Source organism: Zeugodacus cucurbitae, chromosome 2 (genome assembly GCF_028554725.1).
Source record: "Zeugodacus cucurbitae isolate PBARC_wt_2022May chromosome 2, idZeuCucr1.2, whole genome shotgun sequence".
Lineage (NCBI taxonomy): Eukaryota > Metazoa > Arthropoda > Insecta > Diptera > Tephritidae > Zeugodacus > Zeugodacus cucurbitae.
The window spans coordinates 11,865,782-11,882,471 of NC_071667.1; the positions used below are offsets into that span (position 1 = coordinate 11,865,782).

General features: G+C 35.3%; 1 protein-coding gene across 5 annotated transcripts in view; it reads left to right on the forward strand.

Annotated features, from left to right (window-relative positions):
* The window catches only part of LOC105212307 (E3 ubiquitin-protein ligase TRIM33), a 32,131-nt gene that overhangs the window by 11,673 nt on the left and 3,768 nt on the right, over nucleotides 1–16,690 (forward strand). For 2 of the 5 annotated variants that reach the window (XM_011184196.3, XM_054226487.1), the window contains exons 2-10: nucleotides 12,092–13,187; nucleotides 13,687–13,965; nucleotides 14,093–14,173; nucleotides 14,244–14,644; nucleotides 14,722–14,857; nucleotides 14,925–15,175; nucleotides 15,295–15,469; nucleotides 16,083–16,443; nucleotides 16,513–16,636. In XM_011184196.3, coding sequence (XP_011182498.2) covers nucleotides 12,092–13,187; nucleotides 13,687–13,965; nucleotides 14,093–14,173; nucleotides 14,244–14,644; nucleotides 14,722–14,857; nucleotides 14,925–15,175; nucleotides 15,295–15,469; nucleotides 16,083–16,443; nucleotides 16,513–16,636 — 2,904 coding nt within the window. The remainder of the gene's footprint in view (nucleotides 1–12,091; nucleotides 13,188–13,686; nucleotides 13,966–14,092; nucleotides 14,174–14,243; nucleotides 14,645–14,721; nucleotides 14,858–14,924; nucleotides 15,176–15,294; nucleotides 15,470–16,082; nucleotides 16,444–16,512; nucleotides 16,637–16,690) is intronic. The other 3 variants (XM_011184198.3, XM_011184197.3, XM_054226490.1) reach the window with 3 other exon arrangements.

Consider the following 16,690-nt stretch of genomic DNA (forward strand, 5'->3'; position numbering starts at 1 on the left):
ATTGAATAAATGGGTTTTCGTTCGAAAACTTGTGTTTTCATCCATACAAAATCTGTCAAACGAAATCTCAGTTTTCGCTGAAAATTTCTTGAAAACTTACATTCCAACACTTTTCAATATGTCTAAATCTTTTCTAATAAACGTAATAATGAGAGCTTTTTACCGGATATTAATCCTCATCTATGTATATCACTTTTATAGAACTAATCTATAGGGTCTAAATACATATATATTTATCTTGGTTCAAAGTAGTACTCAACATGTCGTTGTTACTGTGCAGTTGTGTTTTAAAGGTGGTCCAGTTGCTCTTCTGTTGAGTTCTAGGTAGTCGCCAGCAAAGTTTTTTGAGGCCAATTTGACGGCCCTTCTTCGTCTCCGATAACCGGCCGTTCGTGCAGGAGGTTTAAACTTGTTTATCATAGATTGAATATAAATCCGAGTCTGTTGTTGGCTGTAGAACCTTCTGCCGTGGGTTAGTATATTTTGACTATACGCTGTCCCTGAAAATTTTCTATAAGTCGTAAGTTTTATTGTTCTTACTTAACCTCATTTTTATACTCTCGCAACAAAAGTTGCTAAAGAGAGTATTATAGTTTTGTTCACATAACGGTTGTTTGTAACACCCAAAACTAAACGAGTTAGATATAGGGTTATATATACCAAAGTGATCAGGGTGAAGAGTGGAGTTCAAATCCGAATGTCTGTCTGTCCGTCAGTCCGTCTGTGCAAGCTTATTTCTTGGCACCATAGGAAGGTTGCTTTCGAAAATGAGCAAAATCGGACCACTGCCAAACTACATTAATACTACGTTCGGACCGACATGAAAACTGTGTTTTCATTGAATAAATGGGTTTTCGTTCGAAAACTTGTGTTTTCATCCATACAAAATCTGTCAAACGAAATCTCAGTTTTCGCTGAAAATTTCTTGAAAACTTACATTCCACTCATTATAATCGATGTCTGCTCTAGTTTAGTCGATATAATTGGAAGACATATTTTGCCAGCTCTAAATTGTCATTTGATATTGTAAACAAATTCCACTACTTTGTCAAAAAAAATGGACAAACAGAAATACAAACAAATAAGGAAGGGCTAAGTTCGGGTGTAATTGAACATTTTATACTCTACTTTGCGAAAAAAGCGCTTTAAAATTACATGCAACTCGACTCATGTATTGGGTACAAAGACCACTAGAAAACAAAAGTCATTAACATATCGGAATTTTTACTCAAGTAAACGCTTGTACGGACAGACGGATTTTAACTCGTCTAGTCATCCTGATCATTTTGATATTTATAATCCTATATCGTTTATTTTATGTCTTACAAACAACATGAGAACAAAACTTTGATACTCTCTTAGCAACACGTTGCGGGAGTATAAAAATGCTCAAATGTAAACAAACAAATAAATTTGTGAATTGTCAATGAAAACACATCGAAAACACAAAATGTTGGTCAGAACGACTTTGGTTCCACAATCCACAAATTGTGTTTTCAAGAGGTTTTCAATGTCGATCCGAACATAGTATAAGTGAAGTTGTAAAATTCTAATTTCTGTTCAGTTAGATAAAGAAAAATTAAGTACAAATTTCACTTGAAATATTTGATAGATGATACGGCACTTTTATAATTACTTCTTTTTTTAAGGAATTACAATTTCCTGTGTCTGACATTCATACATTAAGGTTCTGAAACCATCAGTTTTTCATTGCCTGCGGGTATTTGAGTAATGTGCTTATTATTTAGCGCTCGTTCACATCCGGCAATGACTAATCACATTAATGAAATAAAAAAATAACATCCTGTATTTACAAATACTCATGTGATAAAACAAACGAAAGGCATTTAGTCATTTTTAGTTATAAAGGGTGTATCAACAGGTTTAAAAAGTCGTTTTTTTTTTTCAAATAAAAGCTGTATCTGATTCACCAAGTTTTGGAGAGCTAAAATCACAAAATGCAATAAATAAAACTGTTAATTTATTATTTAGAAGATAATCACCACTAGAAAACCGGTTTCTTGAAACATGGATTCGGAAGTCTTCCTATTTCTTTTTAATACTCCAAAAGAGGATGTTTTCATATGCCATATAAAGGATATGCCCGCATATCCTTGAAATCTTCTGTTAAATAAAAGGCGAAGACCCGGTTTCCCAGTTGAACAGTATAAAATTGTTATGGTGTAGTTCGGCACACATCGATCTTAAGAGAACGAACGTCATTCGTATGCCATTACAACGGCCAGAACGCTTATAGATACTTACATATACATATACATACATATGATGTGCTCGCCATGTTGCGGTTGAATATTAAGATAAATGATTTTTCGTTTTTGCCATGTGGGATGACGACGATTGCAATGATTTCGTAGCGGAGAAACTATGATTGCGGCATCGGTTGATGGAGCGGGGGCGTTTATGTTAATGGTGGGAGTACAAGTGGTGGTGACGACTATGGGATCTAATGATTTAAATTTGATTTATAAAACATATACAATAATACACGAGCATATAAAATACCTTAGTACAAATGGGAATGTTGAACTATTCCGCTTCCTTGTATAGTTCCATAGTAGCTACTAGATTTAAACCTGGACGAATTCGTATACTAAAAGCCAAAGAAACGTGCTCTTTTGTGTCGAAGTGAAGTTTCCCTTGTTTCCCGTTTTCATAAGCTTTTCCAACTATAAGGATGCAATATTTATCCAAAGAGGATACAGTAATATTTTGAGGAACTTTCTATGAACACTTTTCAATCTGTCTAAATCTTTTCTAATAAACGTAATAATGAGAGCTTTTTACCGGATATTAATTCTCATCTATATCACTTTTATAGAACCAATCTGTAGGGTCTAAATACATATATATTTATCTTGGTTCAAAGTAGTACTCAACATGTCGTTGTTACTGTGCAGTTGTGTTTTAAAGGTGGTCCAGTTGCTCTTCTGTTGAGTTCTAGGTAGTTGCCAGCAAAGTTTTTTGAGGCCAATTTGACGGCCCTTCAATAAAGCTATGGAAATAAAATTTGGTATGAACGAAGGGGCATATTTGGATGTAATTTTTTTGGGGAAGTGGGCGTGGCCCCGCCCCCTACTAAGTTTTTTGTACATATCTCGCCAACCAATAGAGCTATATAAACCAAACTTTCTGCAGCCGTTTTTTAGCCACTTCCTAATACAGTCCAAAAATGAAAGAAATCGGATCATAACTACGCCCACCTCCCATACAAAAGTTAGGTTGAAAATTACTAAAAGTGGGTTAACTCACTAACGAAAAACGTCAGAACACTAAATTTCACATAAGAAATGGCAGATGAAAGCTGCACTCAGATTTTTTTACAAAATGGAAAATGGGAGTGGCGTCGCCCACTTATGGGTCAAAAACCATATCTCAGGAACTACTCGACCGATTTCAATGAAACTTGGTTTGTAATAGTTTCCTTACATCCCCATGATATGTTGTAAAAAATAGGCCAAATCGCTTCACAACCACGCCTACTTCCTATATACCAGAACTTTAAAGACAATCTGAATCGTTTACTTTACAATATATAAAGTAAGCGCAAGTGAAGATATCGGTGCAGAACTTTGCACAAATACTATGTTAATAGTGTGGCAGCCTCATTCTAAAAATCGAAGAAATCGGACCATGGGTTTTTAAGGCCCCATATATCGAACACGAGGACTTCGGTGCTTCTAACCTAATATTATGGTTTCCAACTTTCAATGGACTTTATACAATATATATGACGAATATGTGGATCAAATTGTGTATTATATAATATAAATAAAGTTAAATAAATAAATTGCGAGAGTATAAAATGTTCGGTTACACCCGAACTTAGCCCTTCCTTACTTGTTACTACTAGTGTTAATAAATTTCGCTTGACATAATCAGCATTACAACAATTTAATAGAAAGTCATTAAATAGTTTTTACCTCGTCCAATTTTTTATCTCCCCACAAACACTGTACGGCGCAACGTCATCGTGTGGACGCCTCGCGTTTTCGTGTTCGAAATGGATGTTGCAAAATGATTTATGTGCAGTGCAAATGTTTTGGAAACTTTCTCTGCGCGAATATAGTTGAGCGTGTTGAACGATGTCTGCGGGCGTATTTTTATAATATATACCGATGTATATACATACCCATGCACATAAATACATATTAAATTTATCTGTTTGTAGTTATAGTGCATGTAAGTCGTATCACCATCAGGCATACTCAGGCACCAAAACAGTTCCCTACACACAATCATACTGTCATATATTTTATGTGCTTCCAATGATATAAGACCGAATAAAATATGGTATTCCGAGTTTTAATAAATTACACCTGTAAATTAAGGCAATTTTCGAGCAACTCGCTGTATTTTTCCATTATAATGCTTAGAATAGGCAATGAAGGTCTTCCAGTGTGGCACTAATTTGTATTAATATAGTACCAGTTCGGGGCCAATAAACTACCGCACTTTCGAACTCGAATCTGCTGGTGCAATTAAAATGGCGCTATTTATTTTACAGTGTGTGTGTGCCTCTAGGCGTGTGGGTACGTGTGGGAAAATAGTGTCGATAATTTAATTGGATCATAAAAGTTATTAGCATCAATTAAAGTTAATTGTGTGATTGCACCTTCCGAAACATTGAATTATTTTTCCGAACTACATATGCATGGTATGTACATAAACCTTCTCAAGCTAACGAATCTAATTAGCTGTGCGCATTACTTGCTTGTTATACAGCAAGTTTGGAATTTCAAAAGTTTACAGAACTTAAATGGGTTTTCAAGTATTACTTTTGTGTGCTCATCACTCATATTCTCGTGTATAAGACATATACGTTTCTGCAAGCCATTTTAAATATACATACATATATACATAAATATATATAAAGTACTCATGTTTACAAAAAATATGCATTCTCAGCATAAAATACGTTATAATTATGGCAGCCAAATCGAATTTTAATTACTAATCAGTTTCCATTTTGTACTCGAGCCAAACATTCAGTATAATTATAATGAAAGATCCATTACTACCTACCACTACGATGTGTGTGTACATGTAAGCTAGGTGAAGCAGTACAGGAATTCTCCTGAACGGAATGTACCATAGCAACAAAAGGGCACACAAACTTAGGAGCATATTCGCATTAGAGAGGATCGATTTTGAGATTTTTTTTATTACTTGTAAAAATATGAAATCAATGTTGGTTAATGCTAACTACATTTAACGGCATTTATTCGTTTGTCATATTTACAGTTGTGTTGAAAATAATAGTAGTGCGTGTGTTAGAGTCTTCTCATTAAAATTTGAAAAGAGACGAAATATATTATAGACAGATGAAAGTGAAGTCGTTCTTTTTGGAGGCACAGGATCACTACACTATCTGCATCGTCCACCGAAGACTTAATACTACTCTAGACACACTGCGATAATGGTAAAACATGGAGGGTTAAAAATATTAGTTTGGGCTTGTCTTTTATTTTGATTGTGCTAGGCTCATATATCGTGTCTACACTGCCATGGATCAACATGTCAACGTTAATATTTTGAATAGCAGCATCTAACCAGTGCTATTCAGTATATGAAATGCCTCTGGGATGGGTCTTCCAGCAGGATAATGACCCAAAACATGCAAGTCGGCTTGCGAAGGAGTGGTTTCGTATAGTAGGGATTAAGGTCATGCCCTGACCTGCGCAATGGTCCGACCTCTATTCCATAGATAACCTATGGGGGATATACAGAAAAGCTAAACCAGGCAATAATCACGAACTTTCGGTAATAGTAAAGAATTCTTGGGAAGAAATACCTAAAACCCGTTATGAAGGCCTAATCAACTCTATGCCGCGTCCCTGTAAGGCAGTTTTATATAATAGGGACTTTTCAACCACACACTAAACCCAATTTTTTTGTTTCTATACATAATTTTTAGATTTACTTATATTTAAGATACAAAGAAATACTACTATTTTTTTGAACAAAGAATTTTCGAGCTTTTTTAGTTTTATTCGTTATTGAAAAATTTTGCGTTTTTATATTAATAAAATTAGATAAATTTATTGTATATTTTAGGCCAGCCTGTTTATTAGAAGGTCAATCCATCTTACAGCTAACCACATCAATTTGGTTCAAAAAGACAGGGAGCATAGTGTAGAATTTCCACCGATTTTGAAATGCATTTAAGGATTCGGTAGAATAGGATATTTAATTTTATTTATTTTCCTATCTGCTTTTAAAAAGAAATCCGATTATTCATTTAAACTATTATCATCTTTTATACATTGAGTCGACCCATATTAATGTTCGTATGTTTATACAAATAGTTCTGCACAAAGTAGATAGCCTTCTTGCTGACACTGCTAGTATTTGAACAATTAATGTAATTATAATTAATGAAAATGAATTCTGAAATCATATAATATTTGTTAATTAAGTACCGGAAAGTTTTGCTTCCTCTTAATTATCAGCGATAAAATCAAATTGCTGTTTCTATAATATAATATGAATAAAAGTTTTTCGTAAATTAGAAAAAATTTTGTTATTTATTATAATTATTATTCAGGAAAAGATGCTGCACAAATTACTAAGTCCTTACTTCGTGTGTCCCTTTCTCGCATTAAGTGATTTATATAGTGTTTAAATTAACTAGTTGGATTCGACTTTAAAATTTAAGGGTTTTTGAAGATTTAGAAAAATTTGCCGTTGAATGGACAGAAGTCGAGTTCGTTTCAAACTCAGTGGTGCCTTATCGTCTACGTAGGCCATCAATATATTAATATACATATTTTTTTAAATTTATAAAATTTTAATTATTTGCTATCCTGTTGTTTAAGTTATACAAACACACTCTAGCTGAAATTGTTTAAATTTCTTTTGTATTTTTTTTTTTCATTCTTAGACCTTGAGTAAAGTATTTTATGGTCTTTAATTATATAAAAGTTTAAATAATTTAGTCTCAAGTATTTCTTCAAGGTATGCAGCAACCCAAAGTCAGTTTAACTTCCTCAATTAGCAGTTGACAGTTCATAATGAAGACTCGCTTTAAAATAATAATTATTATGTTTCTTTATATTTTGCAAATTTTATGTTCGTTATTCTTTGTCCAAAATGTTATTACTCTTGTTTTAGTTTCAGTTTAAATTGCAACTAAATGTTCGATTTCGATCGAAAACATTACAATATATAAAAACCTTGAAGAAAATCATGACCTTCAGCTCGAACAAAAACCTTCATATTTTCCAAATTATAAATGTTTTTTAAAAGACATGCCTTTTGAGATACATTTGAGTAAGATCAAATTCTATGAAAACTTTTTGAAATATAAAAGCCTAAGCCCTTACAAGTGACTATTGCTGACGTGGGTTCAAAATAATAATTAAGGCAATGTCCAAACAGAAACTTAATTGAGTAATTAAGATAATTTGAACAATTTAATAATTAATTATACTCAATTTACCATACAATTACAGCAATTAACTAATTACTCGAATGTTAGTTAAATGACATTAAATTGCAATGAAGAGAGGAAAACATGTGATTAAAGAGTGAAGAAAGTGGTTGCAAAAGAAATCGCAGAAAACCAAAATAGCATTAACGTTAAGTAGAGAAACATTTGAAATAGAAATATAATATGAATTCATAGAATTTATTTCTAAAATATAATATCAAAGTAAAAATTATCACCAAAGTGCAGCAGTCTTACATATTGTTCGAAAAATCATTTCAGCATTTTTTGACATCTGTCAAATTCTAATTGTATGAGATTGGCGTTTATACCGTTTAGGCGGTTATAGCCGAATCGATGATAGCGCACCACTCCTCTTTTTCTCTCGCAGTTCGGCGCCTGGTCCCTCCAACGGAGTGGAGGCCTTCCCCTTCTTTGACTTCCTCCGGCGGGTACTGCATCGAACACTTTCAGAGCTGGAGCACTTTCGTCCATTCGCACAACATGACATTGTTGGTGTTGTTGATGCTGGTTCCCAGGTATACGAAATAATCTCCGACTTCGAAGTTATGACTGTCAACAGTGACGTGGGAGCCAAGCCGCGAATGTGAAAGGCTCGGAGAGGTCCTTCCTAATCACAACGGAGCTTCTGGTGTTGCTCAACGTCAGCTTACGCAGCCGTATTAATTATTTAGGCTAAATTTTCGTAAATATGTACATGTATATAATAATACTTTATACAAGTATAGGTTATAATTATTTTGACTACAACCAACAAGGTTATTATGTTTCACTCCTTATATACAAGAGTGTGTATGTGCAAATACATGTGTATGTACATACATATATCCGATTCGATTTGTAATGTTGATAAGAGGCACTTGACTTTAATTAAATTGCAACAACTGATGAGAGTATTCATCAATGTCGACATGCACTAACCAAACGACCAAGCAAACAGTCAGTCAGTCAGACAGCAAACCAGTCAGCCAGTCGATGAGCCAGCCAACTCACAAATGAACCTGCTAGCCAACCAGCAGAAACATCCGAACGTTTTTTTGTTTGGCTCGAGCATGTACTTACATATTTGTACTCTCGCCGAATACATATTTTAACAGGAGCACATGCTGCAGCATATGTATAGATATGTGTATACTCTCACGACATAATCAATCAATAAGATTTATGCGTTCCAACTTGAGATAAAACTAATCAATCTTCATGTGACGGCAAAGAAAACGCATAATGATGAAAATTTTCGAAATGATGTTGAACATTTCAACATAAGCGTGACAGAGAGGAAGAAAGAGAGAGAGACAGACAGACAACAAGTGATATGTATTGCTTATGAAGATTTTGCACAAAATATTATTTAATCTTTTGCATATCATACTTTGCTTTTAAAGTCAGTTGAGCTTATTTTCAAATTATTTTTAAATTATAGAAATTAATAATGATAGTTGTTTTGAAAGATGTCTACTGTTGTTGTTTCTGTGTGCATTAGTTTAATGACCTTGGAATATAGTGTGAGACCGTTTTGTTTGTAAAACACGATTTCATTCAAATTATTGTTTCAGATCAAGGTTTCTATCTTTATTTCACCAATGGTTTGCTCGATGTTCTCCTTTGAAAAGCTCCAGAACCATTCCACAATAGTCCAAGTCAAAGCTTTTATGTTAACTTTCCAAAATTAGCCCAAAGCTCCTATAGAGATGGAAATAAATGCATTCTTCTCTTAATTTGAATATCGATTAATTTCGGTCAGGGAGTTTAGATGTTGAATTTATAGACATTACGATTTCTAGCAGGTATGAGCAGTGCACCCTGTATACAAATATAAGAGCTCAGATAATTATGCGGGGTCGCAAAAATCAAGAAACATTTTTTATGTTGATCTTTGTATAAATAATGTGCATTCGTTTAGAGTTGTGATATTCGAAGGTGAGAAAGGAAATTTCAGTGTTTTAACAAGCCAATTTGATATTCACCTATGTAAATTTCAGAATGTTTTAATTTTTTAGGTCACGCAGGAGTTAAGCGGCTCTTTTAGTTTTGTTTTGTTGTGAAATTCAATTAAAAGCTTTGAATTGTGGAATTTGTAGCAATTTTTGAAGTATATTGCGCTGATACTACTAGAAGGTTACACTAATAAAAATTGTATTGCAGTCTGTTGCAATATATTTTTTACTAAAGGGGGTCATCCCAAGTGATGGGCTCTGAAATTGTCATAAATTGCTTACTTAAGGCAGTAGTCTGCTTTAGAAGCCGAAAAAAAACGTTTTTTAGCAATTTTTTTTTAAAGGGAGAGAAATGATTGCGGTAAACGGAAGTTTAAGACGATAGTGTACTATGTTTAAGGCTTAAAAAACAATATTTATTATTAAAAAATATTGAAATTTTTTCAAAGTTGTAAGTATTTTTCTGGAGCGCCTGGAGTCTGCACTTGTAAATCGGTGCCGATTTTTTTTTTTAATTTGTATAAGTTTCTTTTCTTTATGAACTAAAAAAATACCGAAGAAGTTATAAAACTTCAAGTTTTTTCGAAGTTTGAAAAAAAAATTGACTTAAAGTTGCAAAACAAGTACTTTAAATAATACTTTTGTCAAATTTTTTTTTAGTTCAAATAGAAGATAATTTAATATACTGAAGCTAACAATGTCAGCCTGGAAATCCAACGCAGAATCACTCTTGCCAACAGGTGCTACTATGGACTAAGTAGGCAATTGAAAAGTAAAGTCCTCTCTCGACGAACAAAAACCAAACTCTACAAGTCTCTCATCATTCCCGTCCTACTTTACGGTGCAGAAGCGTGGACGATGTCAACATCCGATGAGACGGCACTAGGAGTTTTCGAGAGAAAGGTTTTGCGGATGATTTATGGTCCCTTAAACATTGGCAACGGCGAATACCGCTGACGATGGAACGATGAGCTGTATGTGTTATTCGACGACATAGACATAGTCCAGCGAATAAAAAAACAGCGGCTACGCTGGCTAGGTCATGTTGTTCGAATGGATGAAAGTGCTACAGCTCTGAAAGTATTCGATGCAGTGCCCGCTGGTGGAAGCCGAGGAAGAGGGAGACCTCCACTCCGATGGAAGGACCAGGTGGAGAGGGACCTGGCTTCGCTAGGTATAACCAATTGGTAAGCGGTGTCTACGCCAATCAAGAAGAAGAAGAAATCACTTTGGTTTTTTTCAATCGGACATATATTCTTTTTGATGTCGCCGGCACCGTTTTCTAGCACTTGTGAAAATGAAAACTGGAGAAAACGCGCTTTAAAGTCTGCCTGAGCATTCGCACCTGCTCGACGCTCGGCCACTAAAACTGCTCTAGCTTCGAAAATATGTCGAATTGGCCTCTGGAATTTTAAATACATATTCTTGGATAGTTTTGGAAGAGATTTAAAACAAAACAAAAAAATCGATTTTTTGAAGCCTGTAAAGCGGACTACTACTGCCTTAACATGTCTAGAATACCGTAGTAAAGTGATTTTCAGAAATTCGAAGTCGTTTTAGAGATACAGCAGTAAGAGGACGGAGCTGTCCGAAGCGCTCAGTTGGCAATTGGAAACTTTGAACGCGTTTTCCTCAAAACAGTGTTTTTCAAATTTTCCTCCATCGTATTTCAAAACGGCTTGACCGAATGACTTCAGACTCTTATCTATTTCCTGGTCGTAGAAAAAATTCTAAAAAATCACTAAAAAACAGACCGCACATGGGATGACCCCCATAATTGAACTTTTTAACAATTTAATTTTTAGTGAAACCATTTCGAAATCGACATGTCAAAATTCAATTGTCTTACTATTTCATTTACTAATTTAAGAAAATGGTCAGAATAAAAGTAAGACCAATAGAGATAAACTATGTGCTAAATTAAAGCGAAAACATTATAAAAATTTAGTTTAAATTTAAAATCATATGGAATACACCGTCTTTAAAGAACATATCTAAAAAAATGGTTTGAGATACTAATCTTAATTTTACCCTATTTTATATTGAAAAATATATGTAGATGAAACTTTTATAGTTTATTATTTTTAGCCAAAACACTTCAAAATTCATGTTTCATAAAAACTCCCGCTTTATAACTTTTTTAATGAAGAGACGGAATATTGTATATAACAAAGTACTTTAGGATAACTAAGTATCAATTAGAATTGCTGTCGTTCATGTCTGATAAGATAAGTTATCTGTTATTTGTCCAATAAAGCTATAAAATAATTTTGACATTGATAAATTTGAATCTTATCAGTAATTACTTGCGCCCTCCTTGATTGCTTGATTGTCCTTACGATAAGATAACGCGCCTCATTTAAAGGAGTAATAATTCGATGTCATATTTCAAATAATATTTTATTAACAAATATGGGTAACAAAAGTTTTGACAATATTTTGTTGGCATACATACACATAAATATTTATGAGTGCTGATTCATCTTTTATTCAAATATTTTTATGTATTTCACAAACAAATTTGTGAATCACACTTCGATCACTATCTATTTATCGATTAATATCTTCACTTTTCGCCAGTGAATACAATATTATAAACTATGAAATTACTATTCAACATATCATATATGTTCATATAAAACTAAAATGCACTTTAAATAATTATAATTTTTTTCTCCTATTTCAGTCGGAATCCTCATCATCAGCTTCCACAAAATTTGCCCTACTCAAATGTGTTTGGTGCAGTCAATTGCTGAGCATCAATGATCGTCCAAAGCTCTTGGAATGTCTGCATGTTTCCTGCTCGCAATGTGTGAATACGAAATTCTCTGAGTTGGATCGCACCATGCCACCGCTTATACATTGTCCCGTTTGTAATATGGCCTCACAAAATGAGTTTATCATTGATAATCAATTTTTGATCGAACAATGTACAGCCGCTGGTGATAACAGTTTGGCCGATGGCAGTTCCACAGATGCATCCAAAGCGACCGTTACTGCCAATATCACATGCAGCAGTTGCTCTGATAATGCTGTAGCGACGTCATGGTGTGTAGATTGTTCCGAATATATATGTGACAGTTGTGTGCAGGCGCATCAACGTCTCAAGATCACTAAGGATCACACAATTAAGCCAAAGGAGGAAGCCAATAATGAGCAATTGCCTGGTGCTGCCGGTATAGATAAACTGCATATGTGTCATCTACATCCGCAAGAGAAACTGTCACTGTTTTGTGAGACGTGCGACAAGTTGACATGTCGTGATTGTCAGCTCAGCGATCATCGCGATCACAAATATAAGTTTGCGCATGAAATTGCCACCGAGACGCGTCAAGCGTTGAAAACGCTCGTCTCCGAAATCAACTACAAGCGCTTCTTGCTCTCATCTGCCACTAAAGTGATTGACGATCGACAAAAACAAATCGCCGATCGTAAGAAGGATCTTATTAAAGAGATCACCGCAATGGTAGTGAAGATCACAAATACAGTTAATATGCGCGGCAAGCAGTTAGCTATGCGTCTGAATGAAGTTTGCGATACAAAAATGAAGGTTTTGATCGAGAAGAAGGACGCGTTGCAGCTGTTGTCCGATAATACCGATCACTGCATCGAATTTATGGAGAACGCTATGGAGAAAGGGAGTGACTATGCGATTTTGTCGAGTAAAAAATCATTGGTGCGACATTTACAGAAACTGAAGTGTCAACGAGCAGACATACCAAATCCAGAAATTCCTGTGCGTATTCAAGTACAGTTAAACCAAGTCTCCGAACTCCAGAAAGGTAGGGTGGAAGTAAATTTTTTACGATTATTTTAAATTACTGCTAATTATGTTAAATTAATTTAGTTTGATTAAATTATATTCAATGACACTACTTAGAACTGAATTACATTAAGTTAAAAGAGATATGGAGAAAAAAGTGTTTGCCAAATGTAAAAGGTTGGGAAACATTGATAACTTGATAATTCTAATACAGTATTACATTTAAGTTTGAAAACTTACCTTTAGTTCCTGGTCCTTTATCAGCGAAATTAATATTTTCGAAATTAATTCAAATGTATTCGAAACGTTTATCGATATAGAATTGAAGTATAGAAAAAGATTTACGGTTAGGAATTGATTTAGAATATGCCTCCGAATATAAATATGATTATTCAACTAATGTTTTATGGTGTATAGTTCTCTATCTCGAATCACTTGTTTCAAGAATATACACATTTTGTATGGAAAAGATATTTTCTGATTTTCTGGAATCTAATTTTATTTTCATTCGATTACAGTTATTTCTCAACTCGGCACTGTTATTGTGGACGGTAAACCCTATCCCCCAGCACCGTCCACAAATGGACCGCCACGCCAGCAGCCAAGCCCAAATATGGCGCCACCATTGCGACCTGGACTGCCACCCGGTATGCCCGCCGGTATGTCTCCTACTGGACCGCCAAGCGGATATGGACCACAGAATGGGCCGCCAATATACAATAACAGCACATCGGCACAACAACAATTTAACAACATGCAGATGAATCGAAACTATGCTGCCGAGGGCGCAGGTAAGGGTACGCCAGCATGTCGTTCACAATTTACTGCAACACCCATCTCATTTATACGCTAAGCATTTTATGAGTGTGCGCTAATTAATTAGACAATGTTTTAATATAATGTATTTGCTTTTGTCGTTTATAGTTCGTTTCGGCGCAATGCCACCGGGTATGCAACGCCAAGGTCAGCCACACGTTAGTTCCTCAACACATCCTCAAAATATGGGTAAGTCGAGCATATAATAAAGTCACGTATATATCTAATATTAATGTCACTTTTTTTAATTGATTTTCAGACATGAGCTTACGTGGCCTACTAAATAATCAAGCAGCTCAGAGTCCCAATCAGGCACATATATCATTTAATGGTCCACCAAATTATCCAGGTGGGCCACAAGGCGCAGCTTCACCACACCAGCAAATGAATACCCAAATGCGTCCGCATTTTATGGGCGGTCCTCCAGGCCAACAACATCAGAATTACCCGCAGAATACGCCTGGTGGACCGAATAACCCGAATTATATAAACAATACTGCGCGCTTTCAGAACTATCAACGCATGTCGAGTCACGCGCAACAGCAGGCCGCTGTAGCGGCCATGTCAAGCGGGGGCGGTCCTGGTGGTCCATGCGGCAGTCAAATACCGTCGCCAAACGCCATGCAGCGACCACAAATGATGACCAATCCCATGCAGAATGTATGTTGAAAATTTGTGTAATTCATTTTTATTTTCTTTGCAATCGCTAATTTTGTACATTTGAAATAAATTCGCAGAACCTGGGGTTTCATGGGAGTCAGCCTGGCTTCAGTCCCGGTCCGCCGCAAACTTCACCGCAAATGAACAGTAGCTTGAGCAGCATGCACAGCATGGCTAAATGGCATATACCGCAATCAGCGCAACAGACAAATGGTAAATCAACACAACTACTTGTAAATATATTTATTTGAATTATTTTCCAATATGGCTTCTCCTGCAGCTTGTACACAACAAGGCCCCTTAATGCAGTTCGCCAATGGTCGTCAAACAGAAAACTTTAAAATTTCCCTAAAATCTCCAAATACTCTAAAGAATACCACACCGCCAAATGGCAGCGCGTCGGCACATAGTATGCAAGGCAATAGCGCGTCCAGCTTGCATGCAGCTACGCTTGGGCTCGGACCAGCTGTATCCATATTACCTAATGTCACATCTACGAACCCAAAGACGCCGAGCCCAAGCACTAACGAGGTGGGCAGTAGGATCATTTGCATACTTAAGCATTCACGCAAACCATTTGCGCCGATGCTTTGCTAAGTGCTATACTAAAACTTGTGTTTACTTTATTTCTTCTTTCCCATAATATATAGAACGCAAAAGATTTCACTGAACCGATTGACAAGGTGCGTGACGATTCCATAAACGATCTAATTGCCACGATTGCCAAATTGGATTCGAATGGTGTGCAGGTGCTGCCGGAAGGTCGTACCAAAACCACATCGCCGCAAGTACACAGCTCAACAGACCTATCCAATACTCAAGAAGGTAAGTAAATGGTTTACAAGCCGACAAATCGTATTGTCTTACTGTAGTATATGTTTATTTTCGTTTGTAAACGTATATGTGCTTGATTGAATTTAGATGTAGCAAAAATTAAATAACACAATTTTGTTGTATCAACATTTTATTGATTACATATGCGTTTATAAATCTAGTTTTGCATTTGTTTTCATTGTCATTGTGGTCAATCGTATTTTTAATATTATACGCTGCTGGAAAACTTATTCTAATTGGCATATACACTATAGAGTTAACGGCATTGCATACATAAATTTCAAGCACTCAAAAAGTTTTCCAGCTTTTAGTGTCGTTTATTCGTATATTACTAGTCGAAGTTCTACAATATGTATATTTTTCATACGTAATATGCTGGTTTAATCTACAATTTCATGTAACTCTGCTTTGTTTGTTTCTTTTCCAAATATATCGAATCAAATCGTATCGTAATCGAATTAAACTTCCGTCTCTTTAAATAATGCATACTAATCATTAATGCCAAAACCAAATAATAAATAAAAAAATGAACAAAAAACATCTTTTTACATACAAATACAAAAATATTTCATAAAATTGCTCGAATAAACTGAAAACTAATTAGTTAATACTAAAAATGATCAAAAAGACGACCCGAACGAAGATTGGTGTGCCGTTTGCCTTGACGGTGGTGAGCTCATGTGCTGCGACAAGTGCCCGAAAGTATTCCATCAGAATTGTCACATACCCGCCATCAGTTCGTTGCCGGACGAAAGCGAAAGTTGGCAATGCCTTTTGTGCGTGAACCTCAAAGAGCTGGCTAATAACACGGACAACACGCAGAAAGCACCCGGCGAGCTAAGTCGACTGGAATTGCAGATCATCCAACGCATTTGTCTCGAATTATATTGTCAGTATGAACAGAGTCTACATTTCCGCGAACCGGAACCGCCTACAAATACAGCCTACTATGAAATTATTTGCAAGTAAGATTTGAAATTCGAACTACTATAATATAAGCAGTTTTACATTATTTTTCTAACTTTGCTTTGTAGCCCCATGTCTTTGGATGTTATACGTACAAGATTGGATCCGACCAGTCCAAATCATTATAAAGATATCGCTAGTTTTGTATCAGACGTGCGTCTAATATTTAAAAACACCTATCTCTTCTATCAAGTAAGTGCTTTGTGTTACTTTTACAAACGCCAATATTATCCGAGCAAGTAAATA